Source organism: Armigeres subalbatus, chromosome 1, assembly GCF_024139115.2.
Source record: "Armigeres subalbatus isolate Guangzhou_Male chromosome 1, GZ_Asu_2, whole genome shotgun sequence".
Taxonomy (NCBI): domain Eukaryota; kingdom Metazoa; phylum Arthropoda; class Insecta; order Diptera; family Culicidae; genus Armigeres; species Armigeres subalbatus.
The window spans coordinates 233,573,420-233,593,719 of record NC_085139.1 but is presented as its reverse complement, the minus strand read 5'-3'; the positions used below and the strand labels follow the sequence as shown (position 1 = coordinate 233,593,719).

Genomic DNA, 20,300 nt, shown 5'->3' with positions numbered 1-20,300 from the left:
AAACATGGCGTCGTGCCGACCTGCAAAAATCAAACAACCCCCCACCCCCTATTGCGTTACGTAATATTTGATCAGACCCATAGAGCTGTGCCTACCGAATAGTTTTCGAGCAGAATTGGTCGCTTTTGTTCGTCCGGTGTAAAGGAAAGGTGTAAATCATGGTGTAAATAATTCTGTTTACGTTTTGAAGCTGTTCGATCGCAATCTCGGAATGTGAATGCGCATGCAAAAATTTAAAATTTCTTCAAATGTGAAAAATTCATTAAATTTAGTGTTAATTTACCATTCACAATGGCACGCGAAATTTTGACTCTTCAGCTAGGAAACTACGCCAATTACGTCGGAACACACTGGTGGAACATTCAGGAAGCCTCCTTCAACTACGACCCGAATGCCGACCCGTCAGAGGTTGACCACGATGTTCTGTACCGGGAAGGTAGGACGCTGAACCGGCAGACAACCTACACCCCACGGATGCTGTTGGTGGATTTGAAAGGGACGCTGAAGTTTATGCCGGAGCAGGGGGAGCTGTACCAAGGGCAACAGCAACCAGCTAACGAGGATGAACTTATCAGTGGAATCGGTTGGGAAGCAGCTAAAGTGGAAGTGATCAGGAAAGATCCGGTGGAGAAATGTGAATTCCAGCGTGATTTGGTGGGTGATGAGAAAGATGATGAGGATGATAATGAGGAAGAGAAGGATTACAATTTCAAAGACACGGTTCAGGATTGGATCGATTTCAGCTATTCGCGATATCATCCGAGAAGTATTAATATGGTGAGCGAGTATAGCCACTCAAAAGAAGAGAATTTGTTTGATACAATAACGAATGGGATGGAAATGTGGAGGAACTACGACTTCCAGGATGAAGTTACGGATAGAATACGACAATATGTGGAGGAATGTGATGGGTGCCAGGGGTTTCAAACGCTTTTCGACTGTGTTGATGGATTCGCAGGATTGGGAGTGAGGTGTCTGGAACATTTGCAAGATGAATACGGAAAGGCTAGTTTAGTATTTCCGTTAATTCCTCCGAAGATGCTAAACTTTAAAAATGCGGATGACATAATGACGGCATCGGTTCGAATAATCAATACGGCGCTCTCCTTTTCAAATTTAATGGAATCGTGTTCGCTTTTTGTTCCTTTATCCACCATGGGGCGCTGCTGGCGGAGTCTTGATCAACCACGATCTTTCCCCCATGTTGCCTACGGTGGAAGCAACTTTTACCAAACTTCAGCGTTGTTGGCCACGTTCCTGGATACCGTTTCACTTCGGTATCGCTTGAAAAATCCAGCACAAGACAACTTTCTCGCCAGTTTATGTGGTGAAGTAAGCCCCTATGGACGGAAGATGGCTGCCGCGGCGTTGGCTTTGCCCTTCGGTATGAACAGCTCCGAAGATCTAATCGATTTCCTCGACCAACAATCTGAGCAGAAGCTACTTCACACCCAGTTAACGCCCAATTGTTCAGTCGGAACCAAGTACCTCTTCCAGTCGGTGTCGGTCCGTGGTCTCCCTCGAAATAGGCTGAAAAGACCTCCGACGTCTAAGTCGGCCCAAAGACAGCAGCGCATGGCAGCGTATCGATGTGACTCCGTGAGCGAAATGCTGCAATTCTACTATCAGTGTAGACTTCATGCCAGTGTGTCGCACGTGACAGCATGCAAAGCACCGATGGATCTTCGGACGCCGTTCCCTAACGAGCTGTTGCAGTCACGGGTGGGATTTGATGGATTCCTACACGAATACGATTTAGGAGTCAAGCAAAGTAAGTTAAAGTAAATTGCAAATTTGGATTCGGTAATCGTGATTTTGTTCTATTGCAGAAGTGATTTCCATGCCGACCTTGGCGATGATCCAATCATCCGGAGACCTGGCAGATACCCTGGATAGCCTGCATCGCGAGGCGAGTCGAATAAAAATTGCAAAAATCTCCCGTTTTGCTGAGAGTGGCCTGGAGCTGGAGGATTACCGAGAAAGTATGGATCGACTGATGGACTTCAAAGAAAGGTATGATGACAATTATGAACTTTAAATTTTTTATATTTTTATTTAAAAAAAAATGCAAGACAAGGTAAAACATAAGGCCTTGTACACAAAAGCGCTTAACTACGTCGCAGTAATAATGGCATTTAATAGAGAAAGTCCTTCTACAGAGCCGCGTTTCGGACTAGAGCAAAGCTGCGTAGTCTTTGTCTGCCATTGGTGGACGAGTGCGGCGGTAAAGCGTACAATCGGGCATAGCCGATCGGAGGGCAGCAATTTCCTGTTCGGAGCATTTAGTCTTATCGAGTAGTTGCTTGGGTAGTTCGATACTTTTCAAGTTAGGAAAGGCTCCGGAAATTATTTCTGCCAGGGTCAGACGGCTTACGGGAGGGATCGTATCTGTTGGTTTGTGCTGAAAATAGATTAAACCTTCGATTAGGGAAGATTAATTAATTACGCAAAATTTAGCCATTTTTAACCCTTCCTGTCACACTTGAGGTATAAAGTACACTCAACCCTCTTTTTACGGCAGTTTTTTTTACGTCACTTCGTTTTACGGCCTCCTTTTTACGGCACGTGACGTAAAAAGAATTTGAAACATTATTGACATCCAAAAGTAAGCCTATAACAAGGCACTCTTAGAAACCCAAAGAACAAAGTAGATGCTTTGTATACACATCATTTGCCTTCAACAATTGTTCCGTTCCAGGTCATCCAAGAATTTCCTGGAGTCTACACGCGTAACCGAGGACCTAAGGTCTACAAGCGTAGCGAAAGAGCTGTTATCTCTTGTAAAAAATGGTTTATGCCCAATTTGATATATTGAACCAAATTCCGTTCCAGGTCATACAAGAATTCCCTGGAATATAAGTCTTGAGGTGTATCCGCGTAACCGAAGGGCTGTTATCTGTTTTATGAAATGGTTCATGCTCTATGTGATCTATTAAACCAAACACAATATGCCATAAGCAGCCGTTCCTCCGAGTATTTGTCTTTCACTTGGGTCTCAAATCCAGACATATGAGATCTAGTAAGATCTCCAAATCGACCTGGAGTTTGAATCAAATGGTCTGCCGAATCAACCAAGGCTTTCATGATGTCCATAGCTGCGGTATCAACCCAATTATGTCCTCCGAGTAATTTTCTTTCACTTACTTCTCAAATCCAGACATATGAGATGTAGTAAGGTCTCCAAATCGTCCTGGAGTTTGAATCAAATGGTCTGCCGAATCAACCGAGGCTTCCATGGTGTCCCAAGCTGCGGTATCAAACCAATTATGTCCTCCGAGTAATTTTCTTTCACTTGCGTCTCAAATCCAGACATATGAGATGTAGTAAGATCTCCAAATCGTCCTGGAGTTTGAATCAAATGGTCTGCCGAATCCACCAAGGCTTCCATGATGTCCATAGCTGCGGTATCAACCCAATTATGTCCTCCGAGTAATTTTCTTTCACTTGGGTCTCAAATCCAGATATATAAGATGTAGTAAGATCTCCAAATCGTCCTGAGGTTTGAATCAAATGGTCTGCCGAATCAACCGAAGCTTCCATAATTTCCCCAGCAGCGGTATCAACCCAATTATGTCCTCCGAGTATTTGTCTTTCACTTGGGTCTCAAATCCAGACATATAAGATTTAGTAAGATCTCCAAATCGTCCTGGAGTTTGAATCAAATGGTCTGCCGAATCAACCGAGGCTTCCATGATGTTCCAAGCCGCGGTATCAACCCAATTATGTTCTCCGAGTATTTGTCTTTCACTTGGGTCTCAAATCCAGACACATAAGATGTAATAAGATCTCCAAATCGTCCTGGAGTTTGAATCAAATGGTCTGCCGAATTAGCTGCGGTATTAACCCAATTATGCCTCCAAGTAATTTTCTTTCACTAGCGTCTCAAATCCAGACATATGAGATATAGTAAGATCTCCAAATCGTCCTGAGGTTTGAATCAAATAGTCTGCCGAATCAACCAAGGCTTCCGTGATGTCCATAGCTGCGGTATCAACCCAATTATGTCCTCCGATTAATTTTCTTTCACTTGCGTCTCAAAAACGGACATATGAGATGTAGTAGGATCTTCAAATCGTCCTGGAGTTTGAATCAAATGGTCTGCCGAATCAACCAAGGCTTCCATGATGTCCATAGCTGCGGTATCAACCCAATTATGTCCTCCGAGTATTTTACTTTCACTTGCGTCTCAAATCCAGGCATATAAGATGTTGTAAGATCTCCAAATTGTCCAGGAGTTTGAATGGTCTGCCGGATCAACCAAGGCTTCCATGATCCGTTTCAATTCCAGGTATATGAGTTGTTTTAAGATCTCCAAATCGTCCTGGAGCTTGAATCAACCAAGGCCTTCATGATGTCCCCAGCAACCCCAGTAACAACCTGAGCAGCACAAGTCAGACAATCATCCCAAGGAACATTTTTAGCTCTATAAAGGTCATGAAAACCATTATTTGCTCTACATGACTTCGGTGAAATCAGCATAAAACTAAAATGTTTGTAGGGATTGGTCTAGCAATTTAATTGTGACTAAATTCGGCAATTCATATGGACCATGCCCTTTCTGATTCATAGAACCAAAGTGAATACGGCTTCAACTATTTTTCCATTGCAGATCATTCATGAATATCATCCATCCCTGAAATATAAGCTTTACGGTCAACACGCGTAACCAAAAGACTGTTATCTCTTTAAAAAAAACTTGCTCATACCCGTTTTGATCCATAGAACTAAATTGGATACCTCTTCAACTATTGTTCCATTCCATGTAATTTAAGAAAGGCATGGAGTACTGGTCTTTAGGTCTACAGGATTATTATTTTTAAATGGTTCATCCCATTTTGATCCATAGATCCATATTAGATACGCATTCAACAAGTCTAGACTTCGTGGCCGGGGACATAATGGAAGCCTTGATTGATTCGGTAGACCATTTGATTCAATCTCTAGAACAATTGGGAGATCTTACAACATGTTACATGTCAGAATTTGAGACTCAATTCGCTAACTATCCAAATTCCAGGAAAACTTTGTGATCTTACAGCACCTCATATGCCTTGATTTGAGACGAGTGAAAGACAAACACTCGAGGAATATAATTGAGTTGATACCGGGAGTGAAGAAATCATGAAAGCCTTGGTTGATTTGGTAGACCATTGATTCAATTTTCAGGACAATTTGAAGATCTTACAACATCTAACATGCTAAAATTTGTGACTCAAGTGAAAGATTAATACTCAAAAGACAAAATTTGGTTCACACCGTGGTTGGGGGAACAATGGTAGCCTTGGTTGATTCATTAGACCATTTGATTCAAACTCCAGGACAATTTGGAGATCTTACAACACCTCATATGTCTTGTTTTGAGACGCAAGTGAAAGACAAATACTCAGAGAACATTATTGAGTTGATACCACGGCGTAGGACATAATAAAGGCTTTGGTTGATTCGATAGACCATTTGATTCAAACTCCAGGACAATTTGGAGATTTTCCAATTTCGAATATGCCTGTATTTGAGACATTAGTAAATACCAATACTCAGAAGACAAAATTGGGTTGACACCGAGGCTGGGGATTCTGTAGACCATCTGATTCAAACTCCAGGACAATATGCAGATCTTAAAACATCTCATATATCTGGTTTTGAGACTCAAGTGAAGACAAATACTCGGCGGGCATGAGTGGGATGATACCGCAGCTGAGGACATCGTGCAAGCCTCAGTAGATTCGGTAGACCATTTGATTCCAACTCCAGAACAATTTGGAGATCTTAAAACATCTCATATACCTGGACTTGAAACGCAAGTAAAGTCAAATACTCGGAGGGCATGATTGGGATGATATCGCGGCTGGGGGCACCATGGAAGCCTTGGTTGATTCATTAGATTATTTGATTCAAACTCCAGGACATTTTGGAGATCTTACAACACCTAATATACCTGGACTTGAGACGTTAGTAAAGACCAATACTCAGAAGACAAAATTGGGTTGACACCGAGGCTAGGGACATCGTGGAAGCCTTGATTGATTCTGTAGACCATTTGATTCAAACTCTAGGACAATTTGCAGATCTTAAAACATCTCATATACCTGGACTTGAGACGCAAGTGAAAGACAAAGACTCGGAAGGCATGATTTTGATGATACCGTGGCTGAGGCCATCATGCAAGCCTCAGTAAATTCGGTAGACCATTTGATTCAAACTCCAGGACGATTTGGAGATCTTACAACTTCATACATGCAAGAATTGAAGACGGAAGTGAAAGACAAATAATCGGAGGACAAAATTGGGTTGACACCGAAACTGGGGACATCATGGAAGCCTTGGTTGATTCGGTGGACCATTTGATTCAAACTTCAGGACAATTTGGAGATCTTACATCACCTCATATGTCTTGTTTCGAGACGCAATTGAAAGACAAATCCACGAAGGACATAACTGAGTTGATACCAAGGCTTGGTACATCATGAAGGCTTTGGTTGATTCGGTAGACCATTTGATTCAAACTCCAGGACAATTTGGAGATCTTATAACATCTCCTGGATTTGGAGAGATCTTACAATACCTCATGTAAGTCGCAAGTGATTGTATTTGAAAGTATCCTCACTATCAATAAATTAAGTGAAGTACTAGAAATTTTAGCAAAAATTCTTTTTACGTCACATTCCGTTTACGTCCCCCCAATAAGTGACGTAAAAGAGGGTTGAGTGTATAACGAAAATTTGTATAGATCGTCACACCTCTTGCAACTCATATCCAATCCCTAAGAGTGTTACGAGATTTATGCATGTCCCCTTGGTTGAATATGAGGTTGAACATTTTTTGCTTTTCTTGTACAACAAAATTGTGCCGAAAGGGCTATTATTGTTGGAGTAAATCGGCAACAAAGTATGCTGATGACCTCCTTGGAGAAGGCTCCGAAGCAACATAAGTTTTATTGAATAAACAATTGTAGCAAATCATTCATTCCTGTTCAAGCTCTCCACCGATTATTATTTATTTATTCAGACTAAGGCCGAAGTGGCCTGTGCGGTATATAAGAGTCTTCTCCATTCGGCTCGGTCCATGGCTACACGTCGCCAACCACGCAGTCTACGGAGGGTCCGCAAGTCATCTTCCACCTGATCGATCCACCTTGCCCGCTGCGCACCTCGCCTTCTTGTGCCCGTCGGATCGTTGTCGAGAACCATTTTCACCGGGTTACTGTCCGACATTCTGGCTACGTGCCCGGCCCATCGCAGTCGTCCGATTTTCGCGATGTGAACGATGGATGGTTCTCCCAACAGCTGATGCAATTCGTGGTTCATTCGCCTCCTCCACGTACCGTCCGCCATCTGCACCCCACCATAGATGGTACGCAGCACTTTCCTTTCGAAAACTCCAAGTGCGCGTTGGTCCTCCACGAGCATCGTCCAGGTCTCGTGTCCGTAGAGGACTACCGGTCTAATTAGCGTTTTGTAGATTGTCAGTTTGGTACGGCGGCGAACTCTATTCGATCGGAGCGTCTTGCGGAGTCCAAAGTACGTACGATTTCCAGCCACTATGCGTCTCCGAATTTCTCCGAAGCTCTCCACCGAACAAGTTTAATAAATAGTTTTCTGCTGTAAAACTGCTGTTCTATTTTATTCCGACCATCAAGAGGTTATGGGCGACCCTTGCAAGGATTCGGTCCACGGGATCCCGCTGTTCTCAGGCACCGGCTTTGAAAATTGGCGTTTTCGAGTGGAGAAGTATTTGAAGTCCGTGTAGCTATTGGATGTCATCAAGAAGGATCCTCCAGCGGAACCGGCCGAGCTTGTGAAGTTCCAGGAAGAAGACGATAAAGCGGCGTACCTGCTGATCTCATTTATCCATGACGATCTGCTGGATCTTGTCCGGGACAAGGAGACGGCAAAGGAAGTTTGGAGCAGCCTTGAAGCCGTCTACGCCAAGAAGTCCGTCTCGTCGCAGACATTCGTCAGAAAGCAACTTGCGAAGCTGCGAATGGCTGAGGGATGAAAGTGAAAGATCACCTGAAGACATTCGAAGAGCTGATCCGACAACTGAAGTTGGCCGGGGCGAAGCTTGAAGAAAACGATGTTGTGTCCCAGCTATTTGCCATCCTTCCCGAATCGTTCGATCCGTTGGTTACTGCGTTGGAAAATCTTGGTGAGGATAATTTGAAGCTGGATGTTGTTCGCGAGCGCCTTCTTGCCGAGGAACTCAAGAAAACCGACCGGGTAGTCAACTCTCAAGAGAAACCATCAGCATTCCAAGGATCGAAGCAGAAACCTGGTAAGTTTACCGGAAAGTGCAACCGCTGTCAGAAGAAGAGACACAAGGCCAAGGAGTGTCGCGTGAAGTTGAAGACGGATGTGCATGCTGAAGCTAACGCTGCTTCCGGAGGTAAGGTGGTTTTCATGACCGGAAAGTGCGGTCGCACACAGGACGATGGTGTGGTGTCCTTCAAGCTGGATTCTGGAGCCACCGACCATCTTGTGAACGTGAACCACTGTTTCGCCGATCTCACGAAGCTGAAGCAACCCGTCATAATCAACGTGGCGAAAGATGACCAATCTCTGGTTTCCTGGCACCGAGGCACGATTAAGGGCGTCAACAAAGAAGGCAATCAAATCAGCCTGAAGGATGTCCTCTACGTACCAGATCTCCGAGCGAATTTGCTGTCTGTGAAGAAGATGGCAAAAGCGGACCTGAATGTCACGTTTTCAAAGACGGAAGCAATCTTGAAGCACGAAGGAGAGCTGATTGCAAGATTTCCCATGCGGGGCGAACGAGCTCGATCTGTTTGTCGATACTGTGGCGGCCAACATGTGTGGAGCTGCGAACGGTAACCTGTGGCACCGCCGACTTGGCCATTTGGGAGAAAGGAACATGCAAGCACTCGTTAAGCACGGAATGGTAACAGGTATTCCCGAGGAGCCAAATAAATTGGATTTCTGTGATGTTTGTGTTCTTAGAAAGCAGTGCCGAGAACCATTCACGGGTACTAGAGCTCGTGCTGCAAGACCTCTAGAGCGAGTGCACTCCGATGTGTGGGTCCCATCACACCAGCGGCTTGGGATGGTTCTCGGCACTTCGTCACCTTTATTGATGATTACACGCACTTCGCAGTAGCTTATCCCATCAAGAAGAAGTCCGAGGTGTTCCAAAAATTCAAGGAATACGAGGCCATGGCTAGTGCTGCTCTGGAGCACTCGATTTCGAAGCCGATTTCGACAGTCAGGTCAAGGGAGTGAGTACTGCTCCAAAGATCAGCGTGCGTTCTACGTTTCCAAGGGGATCCAGATCGAGCCAACCGCAACCTACACACCACAGCAAAATGGGGTGTCCGAACGGTTCAATCGGACAATCGTAGAAAAGGTGCGTGCGATGCTTATTGAAGCCCAAGTTCCGAAGACTCTATGGAATGAAGCGGTCCTAGCGGCGGTGTATCTGACGAATAGAAGTCCAACCAATGCGATATCTGGCTGGAAGACTCCTGCCGAAATGTGGACTGGTCACAAACCGGATCTGAAGAAATTGCGTGTCTTCGGATGCAAAGCATTTGCTTGGCTGTCAGCGACACAGAGGAGAAAACTTGAGCCAAAAAGCAAGCCTGCTGTGATGATCGGCTACGCGCCGAATGCATACCGCCTGTGGGATAAAGAGAAGAGACAGTTATTCCTTGCCAGAGATGTGAAGTTTGATGAGAGCAGTTTTTCATTTGCCACCGAGATCCGTGATGAAGCTCCATTGGTTGTTGTTCCGTACGAGTTCGAGGATCAGGACAAGGAAGACGTGCACCACCCGGTGCGGTCTGTTCAAACCAATCAACCACTCGTGGCTCAACAAGATGACATTCTGACTGACGATGATGACAACGAGGGTGAAAACGAAGTTGACGAAACCGGAGCGCTCCCTTCGCAACTAGACCGTGGTTCAAACCTCGAAATGGTAACCCCGAGGCGCAGCGAACGGGAGCGCAGACTCCCCGGTAAGTTGAAAGAATTTATGGTTGGGTTGGGAAACTTTTCACTGCCGCGCAGTCTCCTTCTACAGATGCTGTACAGAACGTTCCCAATGCGCCAGTCGACGGTTCCGATGCACGAGATGAGGCTGAGCGTTTGATCTTCGATGTTCCTGAGGCGTACAAGGAAATCGCTGGACGAGCTGACTAAACCCTTTGGCAGCAAGCAATCGGTGAAGAATTGCAGTCGTTGGCGGACAACCATGTTTGGCGATTGGTGAGATGTCCAGCTGGCGTGGTTCCGCTTAAATCGAAATGGGTCTTCAGAGTCAAGCCAGACGACCGAGGCGAACCAGTTCGTTACAAGGCACGCCTGGTGGCGAAAGGATTCCTGCGGAAGGCCGGCATCGACCACAACGAAACGTATTCCCCCGTAGCGAAGTTGACCACAGTCCGAACCGTTCTTGCTGTAGCAGTCCACCGAAGGATGCACGTTCACCAACTCGATGTGAAGACCGCGTTCCTGTACGGTGAGCCGGAAGAAGATGTGTATATGGCCATACCTGAAGGCATTTCGGCACCACCGCACCTCGTATGCAAGCTGGAACGTTCACTCTACGGACTGAAGCAAAGCCCACGCTGTTGGAACAGCAAGCTGAACGACCTCCTACTGGATTTCGGCTTTACTCGTTCGCGACACGACTACTGTCTGTATACCAGGATCGACGATCGAGGGAGGTATTCATCATCATCTATGTGGACGATTTGCTGATCGCATCCGATCGGCTAAACCTGGCGCAGGAAATCAAGCGTGCACTGTTCAAGAAGCTTCAGATGACGGACTGCGGCGGTATAAACCACTTCCTCGGAATCAAGATCCGATACGATAGCGTCACCGGTAATATGTCCCTGATGCAAGAAGCTGCTAGCAAAGTTCGGAATGCAAGAGTGCAATCCCGTCAAGACTCCAATGGAGAAGGGCTGTCTCCTACCGGCGCGATCTGTGAATCCTGTGTCGCATCCGTACCGTGAGTTGCTGGGCAGCCTTATGTACACAATGTTGTGTGTCCGACCCGACATATGCTATGCGGTTGGATACCTGGGGCGCTTCGGTACATGAAGGGTACGAAGAACCTCAAACTTCAGTACAAGCAGCACAACGACGCTGAGGCACTAGTCGGATACGCAGACGCCGACTGGGCGTCGCCCAACTAACATTTAATGTCAATGTAAATGTTATTTCAACTCGTCTATACGGCTTCAAGCTGAATATGTGTGCTATACATATGATCAAGAACTTCTATTCAATGCTTTTACCAGCAAATCGGGCGAATCTATTCAGCTGTTTTTGACGTGCCTGCACAACTACTTTACAGCATGTTCCACAATTTTTTCTCAATCTTTACTAAACCATTTAGTAATATAATTCGCTTCAATGGCGCTTATTCAGATTTTTTGAATTCGTTAAATAAGTTCTATACAGCCTATACTGAATCTATACTGAATTCAATTTGATTAAATATTATTTGAGAGGAGAGTAAATTTTGGAGTTCATTTATTGTTTTTTTTATATATTTTTTTTGTGAAAACTCAAATACCAATTTTGTTGCTACCTAGATTCAAACTCCTGATCTCCTGATTCAATGGCCGCTGCTCTGTCATCACCGTCACTTTGACATATGTAAATAACAAAGAAAATTATGGATGTGTTTCTTCGCATACCCTATAGGTTATTTTACTAATGCTATTTTCAGATTCATGCTGTATAAACGTTAGAAAGAGGCCTACATGCTGCTTTCAGCACATAAGCTTAAAAATTATGTTTTCAGCATTATTCCAACTAGTATTCAAACATCTGTCAGCATGTTCTGCGGGCTAACCTTTATGCATCATCAATCGCTGAAATTGTTTTAGGCAACATTTTCTCGATCTGTATAGATGCTACTCTGCTGCTAATCGTTTAACAGTAGCCGTCAACAGCAATATCGCTTCTAAATGGCTTGTTTTCTTACATTATCTGCTAGCATTAATGACAGCGCTTTGTCAGTTGCTATAAGAGCAGGTGAATACCTTTATAACTGCATTACAGAAATCAATAGCTCATACACAGCTCCGGCAACAAAAATCAAATGTAAACATTGTGGTTTTGACGTTCCATACAAATAAGCTATTAAAAGAAGCAGTATAAGGTTTACTTAAACGGTGTGTAATCTTAAGAGATTCAGAAGTTGCCTAAAAGCTTCGTTAGTTCATTTATAGCGCCATTGCGCTATATTGTTAGTGCTATAAGAACAGCGAAAACGTTTTCATCGTGAATGCTACTCACCGTAATATGGGAAGTTGCTAACAAGCAACTCTGTTACATACATGAGCTCTTAACCGATAAGCTTTGTTGCTAATTCAGACAGAGCTGTTTTATGACTATATGAAAGCTGCATAAACGATAAAAGATGAAATATATTCGGCACAAACTGACTAGCTGATAGATATTTGGATAATAGTCGAGTTGAAGTTTAAGGGAGGCTTTTCTTTTATTCAGCATTGGCTGCTATTATTCAAATATTATACAGCCAAAGGCTAGAAGTTGAAGCTTTTAGCACCAAAATTGTTAGTTGGGCGGACACTGAAGATAGAAAATCTGTTAGCGGCTACATTTTCAAAGTTTATGGTAACACCGTGTCCTGGGCTAGCCGCAAGCAACAAACCGTTGCGTTATCGTTGTGCGAAGCAGAGTATGCAGCCTTGAGTGCCGCGGCTTCCGAAGGGCTGTGGCTGCACGGAATCCTCCAGGACCTCAAACAAGTCCAACCGAATATGGCGTTCAAAATTTTTGAAGACAACCGTGGCTGCATTTTGATGGCCGCCAATACGGAGAACAAGCGTGTTAAGCACATTGATGTGAAGCACCACTTTCTTCGCGACCATGTAGCACAAGGACGACTTACAATTGAAGCAATTGGTACAGCGAATCAGATAGCAAACACGTTCACCAAACCCCTGGAACCTGGACGTTTCCGCGAACTAAGGACCCTCCTAGGACTTACCGATTCAGGAGGGGGTGTTGGAGTAAATCGGCAACAAAGTATGCTGATGACCTCCTTGGAGACCGAAGGCCTCCATAGCAACATAAGTTTTATTGAATAAACAATTGTAGCAAATCATTCATTCCTGTTCAAGCTCTCCACCTAACAAGTTGAATAAATAGTTTTCTGCTGTTAAACTGCTGTTCTATTTTATTCCGACCATCGAGAATAATACCGTTGATTCTTGCTGTTCCGTATGATTAACATAAGCCACGTATCTGCGAAGGATTCATAAGGGGTGCTTCAAATATGACGTCCACTACTTTTTGAGATTTTTAGACCCCCCCTTCCCCTCTGTCACGCTTTTTTGTATACCGAGTGTACGCATTGTCACAAAATCTTGACCCCCTTCCCCCCTCAAACTGTAGACGTCATTTTTGAACGACCCCTAAGTATTCTTCAACATTTTTCCAGCTCCAATCCAATCATTATAAATAACCAATCATTAGCCAGATCAATTGATCCCGTAGCAAAATACATACCGCTTCGATATCCAGAATTAGTTTCTTTACTCCTTCACAGCGGGGAACAGTCTTGTTTGCATTAATTCCAATGCACTTCACTCTCAGTTCTTCGAGGTTCTTCAACAAATGTAGATCTTCGAAAATCGACAGATCTAAGATGGCCTGCAATGATTCCACTTCAAATGAGAATGTCCCATGATTATGGACATTATAAGAAGCAACCTACCCAATCTACCAGTGCAAGCCGCCGTAGATTGATCATGTGGGCGCAGATGGCTGCCACGATGCCATTCTGATTGAAATTGCTGATTCCGAAGCGAAAGCGATCCAACAGCTCCAGCTCGGTCAGCAACGGGATCTTCCTATTCAGCTGCTGAAAAAACGCATCCGGACAATTGATTCGGATCGAAAGGCACGTCAGTCGGCGTAACGCGGGGAAACACGAAGTCGAAGTGACCATGGCAGGCTCGACGGTAATTTTGTGCAACACCAGCTGTCGCAGCTGCGGAAGTTTTGATAGAATGGAAAACGCTGTAATCGGAACATCGTTGGTGTCCAAACTGACCATTTGCAGCTGATTGCAACTTTTGGTTATAGCTTCTAGGGTTTCTTTAGTGATTGAGTTGGCAAACAGACTTATTTCAGTTAGGTTTGACAACCGACAGATAAACGATTTGATAAGTCCTGCTACTGGAGGGTTGCTGATTGGGTAGAGTAAGCGAAACTTTCTCAGTTTTGGGAATTCCTCGTGTACAAAGTTGAGAGAATCACGCTCGACGAATCTCGCATCAATGGACAGATGCACGACTTGATCACAAAAATGTTGAATGAGTTTAGGGAATCCTACATGGCCATCCTGCAGAGGAATTCCGATACGTTTAAGATTACGACACATTTGGGTCCAATTGACCCAGTCCCCTTCCATACAGTGTGTGTACAAACAGATCGACTCGAGTTTGTCCAGCTGTGGCAGTTCCGACCCATCTACTGAATCCGATAGCTCCATGATAGTCTTAATGGTGAGCACTTTTACGTTGACGAATGTCTGTAGCATCCGGGTTAAGTAAGTGGATGAGATTTCGGTGTGCAGCAACCGTGCATCGGCATCCTGCTCAATGCTGATCCATACTAAGCTGTCCTGAAATTTGTCAAGCACTCTCAAAAGATAACCTTCATCGTCGAAAGCGAACTTCAGCACCACATTTCGATAGCATCGAATGCTGTTCTCCAATACAGTCCAATAGTAGTAGGCATCACGTTGGGCACAGTTGATTTCCAGAAGTACCTTTCCGAGGACAATGCGTGAAAAACAAAACTGGGACCATCGGTGATTGACCAGAGAGGCAACTTTGCAATCTTCTACATTCAAGTAAGACACTATGCGCTCAAAAACCTGTAAAAAATGGGAAATATGTTAACTATGCTGAGGAAAATCGCCAGCAAGAAAACCAGAACAGGCGATAGTTGATCAATAATCATCCATATGCCGCTAAAAAGGAATTAGTATCTGAACTAAGAACTATGCATTGTTTGACCTAAAAATTGTATTGTAAAATTGTCATCAGCAAGGTATTGTATCGCTCACTCAAAGGTGTAATAGTTTGAAAGCATGAGCTATTCTACTGCATATAAATTTGGCCCATCTAAAAGTTCTTTAGGATATGATCGATCATTTTATGGCAACTATTTCAACGAAGAATTATAAAAAGTTATACATACATACCTCATTAGGTAAATCATCAATTATTAAACTTCCATCTTGATAGGCGTATATTTCTTGACAATCCATTCCTTTTTAATGCGACTAATTTATTCCTATTAAGCTATTTGATAAATTCATGAATTAAATGTTGTTTCTATCTCTGTTTTGTTTCCACATTACCTTCATGCGCATGAGCAAAAGAAACTTCACACTTGATGTTATTACTTTTTGATCTGTTTACAAATTATTCTCATTTGCATAAACAGGAGTTTCGAATGCATGAACAATCCATTTGTGACTATAATCAGGATTTTTATTATTTAAATTAACTAATTCGTAACATACTCATACAAATATATGGCTTGCTAAAGCTTTAACGTTGTCCGAACACAGTGCATAATCCTTCTTTAGTGCTAAAGAACTCTTACTTTCCATCTTTTTAAGCATAGGAATCATCACAATATTCCTCAGCAAAGGCGTGATAAAAAGCTGATGCAACATGCCACCTCTTGCTCTTGAACCATCGCATATTTTTTCAAGAAAATAAAACCCCAATCATCGTCGACCGTCGCCTATCCCTCGTACAGCACACTCCTCTCCAAGCTGAAGTCATATTCCACTCGTCCAGCAGCGGTCGATCTGGTGATAAAAGATAGCGTTTCATTCACATGATACTGCGTCACATCCCAGTGGCTGCTGTCCTTGGACAATTCGGGCGAAAGCTTAAACGGCACCCCATGCAATACGTGGTAGCCAACTTTTTCCTCGCTTTGCTGTCTCGTCGTGCCAGCAGCAGCAGCAGCAGCTGGAACCGTCGGTATACTCGGATAGAGACCAGATACTGCCCGGGAAGGAGAATCGTTCAGTGTTCCTCCTCCCGATGTCGAAGGCGAAGGTGTCGAGCCCTTTCGTTCGACGAAAATGAAGTCGTCCTCTTTGGGTGCGGGAGGAATTGGTCCAGGTATAGGCTCCGCTGGGGTGTGATCCGGGCTGGGTTTTTTGCTTTTAAAGAACGAGAACATTATTACTAATTTTGCACTGGTAGAGGATTTTAAAGAATGAATGTTATAAAATTTATTATGGACACAAATATTGAAGAATGTTTGTTAAAAATCTGACATTTTTATGTATGTGTTTGTTTTTGTTTAGTCATAGTCAAAGGGAAGACTGAAAGTTTTCTTATACCCGAATAAACAGAAGTTTACCATTCACCGAATCGTTTAACGCCCTAAACAAAAGAGTTACAAGGGTTTCAAGATAAAGATTGTCGTTTCAGTTCCCTTTGTTTTGTTGTCCGAAACATGTTGGGCAGTTGGGTACAGAACTTTCAAATCGTATGGATTTTCCCTTCATGGACATTTAGCCACACAGCGATAAAAACCTTATGATCACTACAAAATGCGCTTTAGCAAAATATCTTCTATATAATAAAAATTAAATGGTCCGCATAACTCGAAAACGGCGGGATAGATTTTCTTCATTCCTTCACTCCAAATATTCTAAACGTCCCGCATAAATCTGAACCGTACATGGACCTTCACCATTAATTTCCATAACCATTAGTAAATACCTGGGTGGTGCGAATAGAATCGATTTGGTTGTCAAACTGAAGCCAAAAATTTCTATTGTGCCGGAGCCAAACATTGAAGATTGTGGTTATGTTCGTTTCTGATATAATATTAAGAAGTATTGTTATTATTTAGGGCAGAAATGAAAATAAACTTTGTTTGATTTTTGGATTCTTTGTAATTAACATTTTCACATTATATTTCGAATGGAAAATTAGTAGGAATGCAACTAAAAAGCACTCGTTACGAAGTTTCATGAGATTCAGCAGCTGATTGGAGCATGAATGTATGTAAGCAATCGTAAAGTCATGTAGAGTCTAGCGCATTTGTACGCCCTCATGCAGCATGGAAAGAGAAATTCGAAGAGCGGGAAATATTTGACAGGCAAGTAACTGCAAAATAATTTTGTTTACGGGAGTAATTTCAAAATATCCCTCTTCTCGCTTGAGCGCAGAAAAGCAGCTCTATCCGCAGCACCCAGGTAAATACATCTCAGCATTGCCACAAAACGTCGTTCGCAACTATAAGTCCACACTACCATTAATGGTTTTGACATCATATGAAATGGTTATTAGCCGAATGACAATATGGGTAACGGGTTGTTAAAAATGACCATTTTCGCGAACAAAATTTTCGCCTCATTCTTTGACAAATGGTTGAGATACAATTCATTTTTTGAAACTCGAACCATATGACTTATTTGTTATGCATAGTTAGTATATACAAGGGTCGAGCAGATTATTCCCCTTCCAGATCAGATAAATTGAAAAAAAAACAAAACAAGAACCGAACAATATCAAGAGTTTAGTCTTTATAACATCGTTTATTTGAACATAAATTAATTATTTTTGGAAACAAGTTTAACATTCGTCCTGTGGAAGATTGATTGGGAAAAGGTATTCATGCGGACTCCGGCGGACTCATCCGTTCATATACGAATATAATATCTCCTGGCAAAGCGATGGAAGCAACTGAAGATTTGCAGCTCATATGATTTTTATTCAGGAATGACAGCATTATGGATAGGATCATTTTCTAGAAATAAATTAAAAAAAAAAACAATGCTTAAAGTTACGCGAAACATAATTGTAGCTACTCACTGCTCATGAAGAAAACTCCGGTGTGTCTCCGGTGCGCGGTAAATTTCAGCATCTTTACCTGAAATATGAAAACAAGAATTAGGTGTAAGCTAATTTCACTTTTTTCTAAAGTTTTTATACGATAATTACCTTTAAACTCGCATTTTAGCTCAGTCAATAAGTCAGCTCTTCCTCAGCAGGATTTTTTTTTGTTTTCCAGAATAAAGCGATGCAAAGTTTACTTGCACGAATACCACCGAAACATAACTTTAACAGTTAAATTTCTTCAGATGTTAAACTATAAAATGTGTGTGATTGTTTGCGTGGTATGATGAAATTTGTTTTCAACTGAAACGATATGAAACCTTGTGTGGAACATATATTGAAACGTTAACATTATGTTATATATGTCACATATAGGATACTATAGTTTGCCACTGAAATTCGTATGGATTTTGGAACATCAGAAAATGCTATATAATCTCATACCTTACATTGACTGTAAATGGTAAACTGGGTTTACGTTTATATGAAGTAGATGCTAGACAGACATTTATAGTGCCATTCTAAAATACCGGTATCACAAATATTAACGATATGAATTAAACACAGTTTAATGTTGTAACAATACAGTGAAGGGTTTTTTACTATGCGGGGTTGTTTCCACCTGAATTTTCAGGTACATTTTACGTGCACACGTAGCTGCAAATGCTTCAGAAAATTCAGGTGAAAGCCGCATATGATACAATCGATCGGGACCAGCTATAGCAGCTAATGCACGAAAACGGATTTCCGGATAAACTGATACGGTTGATCAAGGCGACGATGGATTGGGTGATGTCCGTAGTTAGAGTTTCAGGGGCATTCTCGAGTCCCTTCGAAACGCGTAGAGGGTTACGGCGAGGTGATGGTCTTCCGTGTCTGCTATTCAACATCGCTTTGGAGGGAGTAATACAAAGGGCACGGATTGACACGAGTGGTACGATTTTCACGAAGTCCGTCCAGTTATTTGGTTTCGCCGACGACATTGATATCATGGCACGTAACTTTGAGAGGATGAAGGAAGCCTACATCAGACTGAAAAGTGAAGCTAAACGGATTCTAGTCTAGTCATCAACACGTCGAAGACGAAGTACATGATAGGAAAAGACTCAAGAGAGGTCAATGTAAGCCACCCACCACGAGTTTCTATCGCTAGTGACGAAATCGAGTTGTTTGAAGAATTCGTGTACTTAGGCTCACTGGTGACCGCCGATAACGATACCAGCAGAGAAATTCGGCGACGCATAGTGGCTGGAAATCGTACGTACTTTGGACTCCGCAAGACGCTCCGATCGAATAGAGTTCGCCGCCGGATGACCAACGCGCACTGGGAGTTTTCGAAAGGAAAGTGTTGCGTACCATCTATGGTGGGGTGCAGATGGCGGACGGTACGTGGAGGAGGCGAATGAACCACGAGTTGCATCAGCTGTTGGGAGAACCATCCACCGAACCACACCGAGAAAATCGGAAGACTGCGGTGGGCCGGGCACGTAGCCAGAATGTCGGACAGTAATCCGGTGAAAATGGTTCTCGACAACGATCCGACGAGAACAAGAAGGCGAGGTGCACAGCGAGCAAGGTGGATCGATCAGGTGGAAGGCGATTTGCGGACCCTTCGCACACTGCGTTGTATAATAATAACAATCAATAATAAGGAGCTGTCAAATCGTATGGGCGCTTCGCTTCGCTTCGCTTTTCGCGCCTACTCTGGCCGCACCCTTATGTATTGCACAGGCCACTCCGGCCTTAGTCTGGTAATAAATAAAAAAAGGAATATTGTTGTTGATGCTTGTATATACCTGTTGTTGAATAAAGAGAGATACAGCTGTTGGCAGAAGTATCAGTCAGTAGCCTCCCGTCACCATCCTTTGCTGATGTAGCAAATGACACGCTTCTTTTCATCCCTCTCCTGTATAAAAACCGCCCTGCATGGCTCGTTTCGGCGATAAGAATAGTTTTGTCCAATGGTGAATAATACCCTAGATTTGATGGTGTGATCAATACCGCTTTCGTTGTGTTGAACCTAATATAAAACTCAAAAAAACACAAATAAAGATAAAAAAAAGTTGTATTAAAGACACGACCGCAAATTGAACGTAGAATTGCTCATAGTTCGATAGTGGATGTGAAATTTAATTATTTTGTGCATGTTCATTGCGGATGGATATAGCGGAAATGTAGACAATTTACTTTAAAAGGTGATAAAAGTGAAATTTGAACACTACTTATCGAAATTGGATTTTCAATAATTAAATGCTCAATTGTTCACAAAATTTGTATGAAATCTTAAAGAGTTAACTGATCGGTTCATTCCAAAATCTCCAGAATCCGTCAAAAAAAGGCTGAGTTACTGGCTCTTACTTACTCTTTTCGTGACAGTCCCAAATTTGAAACTTTGGAATAACCCCCCTATCTTACC

The 20,300-nt window shown here is 43.0% G+C and overlaps 3 protein-coding genes and 1 long non-coding RNA gene across 4 annotated transcripts; 1 reads left to right on the top strand and 3 right to left on the bottom strand.

The window, feature by feature from the left end:
* The first annotated feature begins 141 nt into the window (after positions 1 to 141).
* Positions 142 to 2,115, top strand: LOC134205879 (protein misato). The gene is made up of 2 exons (XM_062681545.1): positions 142 to 1,771; positions 1,830 to 2,115. Exons 1-2 carry the CDS (start codon positions 292 to 294, stop codon positions 2,036 to 2,038), a joined length of 1,689 nt encoding a protein of 562 aa, XP_062537529.1. The 5' UTR covers positions 142 to 291; the 3' UTR covers positions 2,039 to 2,115.
* LOC134205880 (uncharacterized) lies at positions 2,066 to 15,512 on the bottom strand. Its single transcript, XM_062681546.1, has 5 exons — positions 15,373 to 15,512; positions 15,214 to 15,313; positions 13,717 to 14,883; positions 13,509 to 13,652; positions 2,066 to 2,401 (listed from the first exon to the last, which is right to left on the bottom strand). Exons 2-5 carry the CDS (start codon positions 15,277 to 15,279, stop codon positions 2,174 to 2,176), a joined length of 1,605 nt encoding a protein of 534 aa, XP_062537530.1. The 5' UTR covers positions 15,280 to 15,313; positions 15,373 to 15,512; the 3' UTR covers positions 2,066 to 2,173.
* Positions 15,484 to 16,324, bottom strand: LOC134205881 (uncharacterized). Its single transcript, XM_062681547.1, has one exon. It carries the CDS (start codon positions 16,212 to 16,214, stop codon positions 15,765 to 15,767), a length of 450 nt encoding a protein of 149 aa, XP_062537531.1. The 5' UTR covers positions 16,215 to 16,324; the 3' UTR covers positions 15,484 to 15,764.
* Positions 16,325 to 17,657: 1,333 nt separating this feature from the next.
* Positions 17,658 to 18,092, bottom strand: LOC134211801 (uncharacterized). Its single transcript, XR_009979101.1, has 3 exons — positions 17,990 to 18,092; positions 17,861 to 17,918; positions 17,658 to 17,795 (listed from the first exon to the last, which is right to left on the bottom strand). It is a non-coding gene; the product is annotated as an uncharacterized LOC134211801 (long non-coding RNA).
* Between the last annotated feature and the right edge of the window lie 2,208 nt (positions 18,093 to 20,300).

What these genes read in the sequence shown, in the direction of transcription:
- LOC134205879 (XM_062681545.1), top strand. Translation starts at nt 292, where the DNA reads ATGGCACGCGAAATTTTGACTCTTCAGCTAGGAAACTACGCCAATTAC. An exon ending in CGATTTAGGAGTCAAGCAAA is followed by an intron (nt 1,772 to 1,829) that starts GTAAGTTAAAGT and finishes GTTCTATTGCAG; the next exon opens with AAGTGATTTCCATGCCGACC.
- LOC134205880 (XM_062681546.1), bottom strand. Translation starts at nt 15,279, where the DNA reads ATGGATTGTCAAGAAATATACGCCTATCAAGATGGAAGTTTAATAATT. An exon ending in GGCTTGCACTGGTAGATTGG is followed by an intron (nt 13,653 to 13,716) that starts GTAGGTTGCTTC and finishes GAATCATTGCAG; the next exon opens with GCCATCTTAGATCTGTCGAT. An exon ending in TAATTCTGGATATCGAAGCG is followed by an intron (nt 2,402 to 13,508) that starts GTATGTATTTTG and finishes ATCTATTTTCAG; the next exon opens with CACAAACCAACAGATACGAT.
- LOC134205881 (XM_062681547.1), bottom strand. Translation starts at nt 16,214, where the DNA reads ATGTTCTCGTTCTTTAAAAGCAAAAAACCCAGCCCGGATCACACCCCA.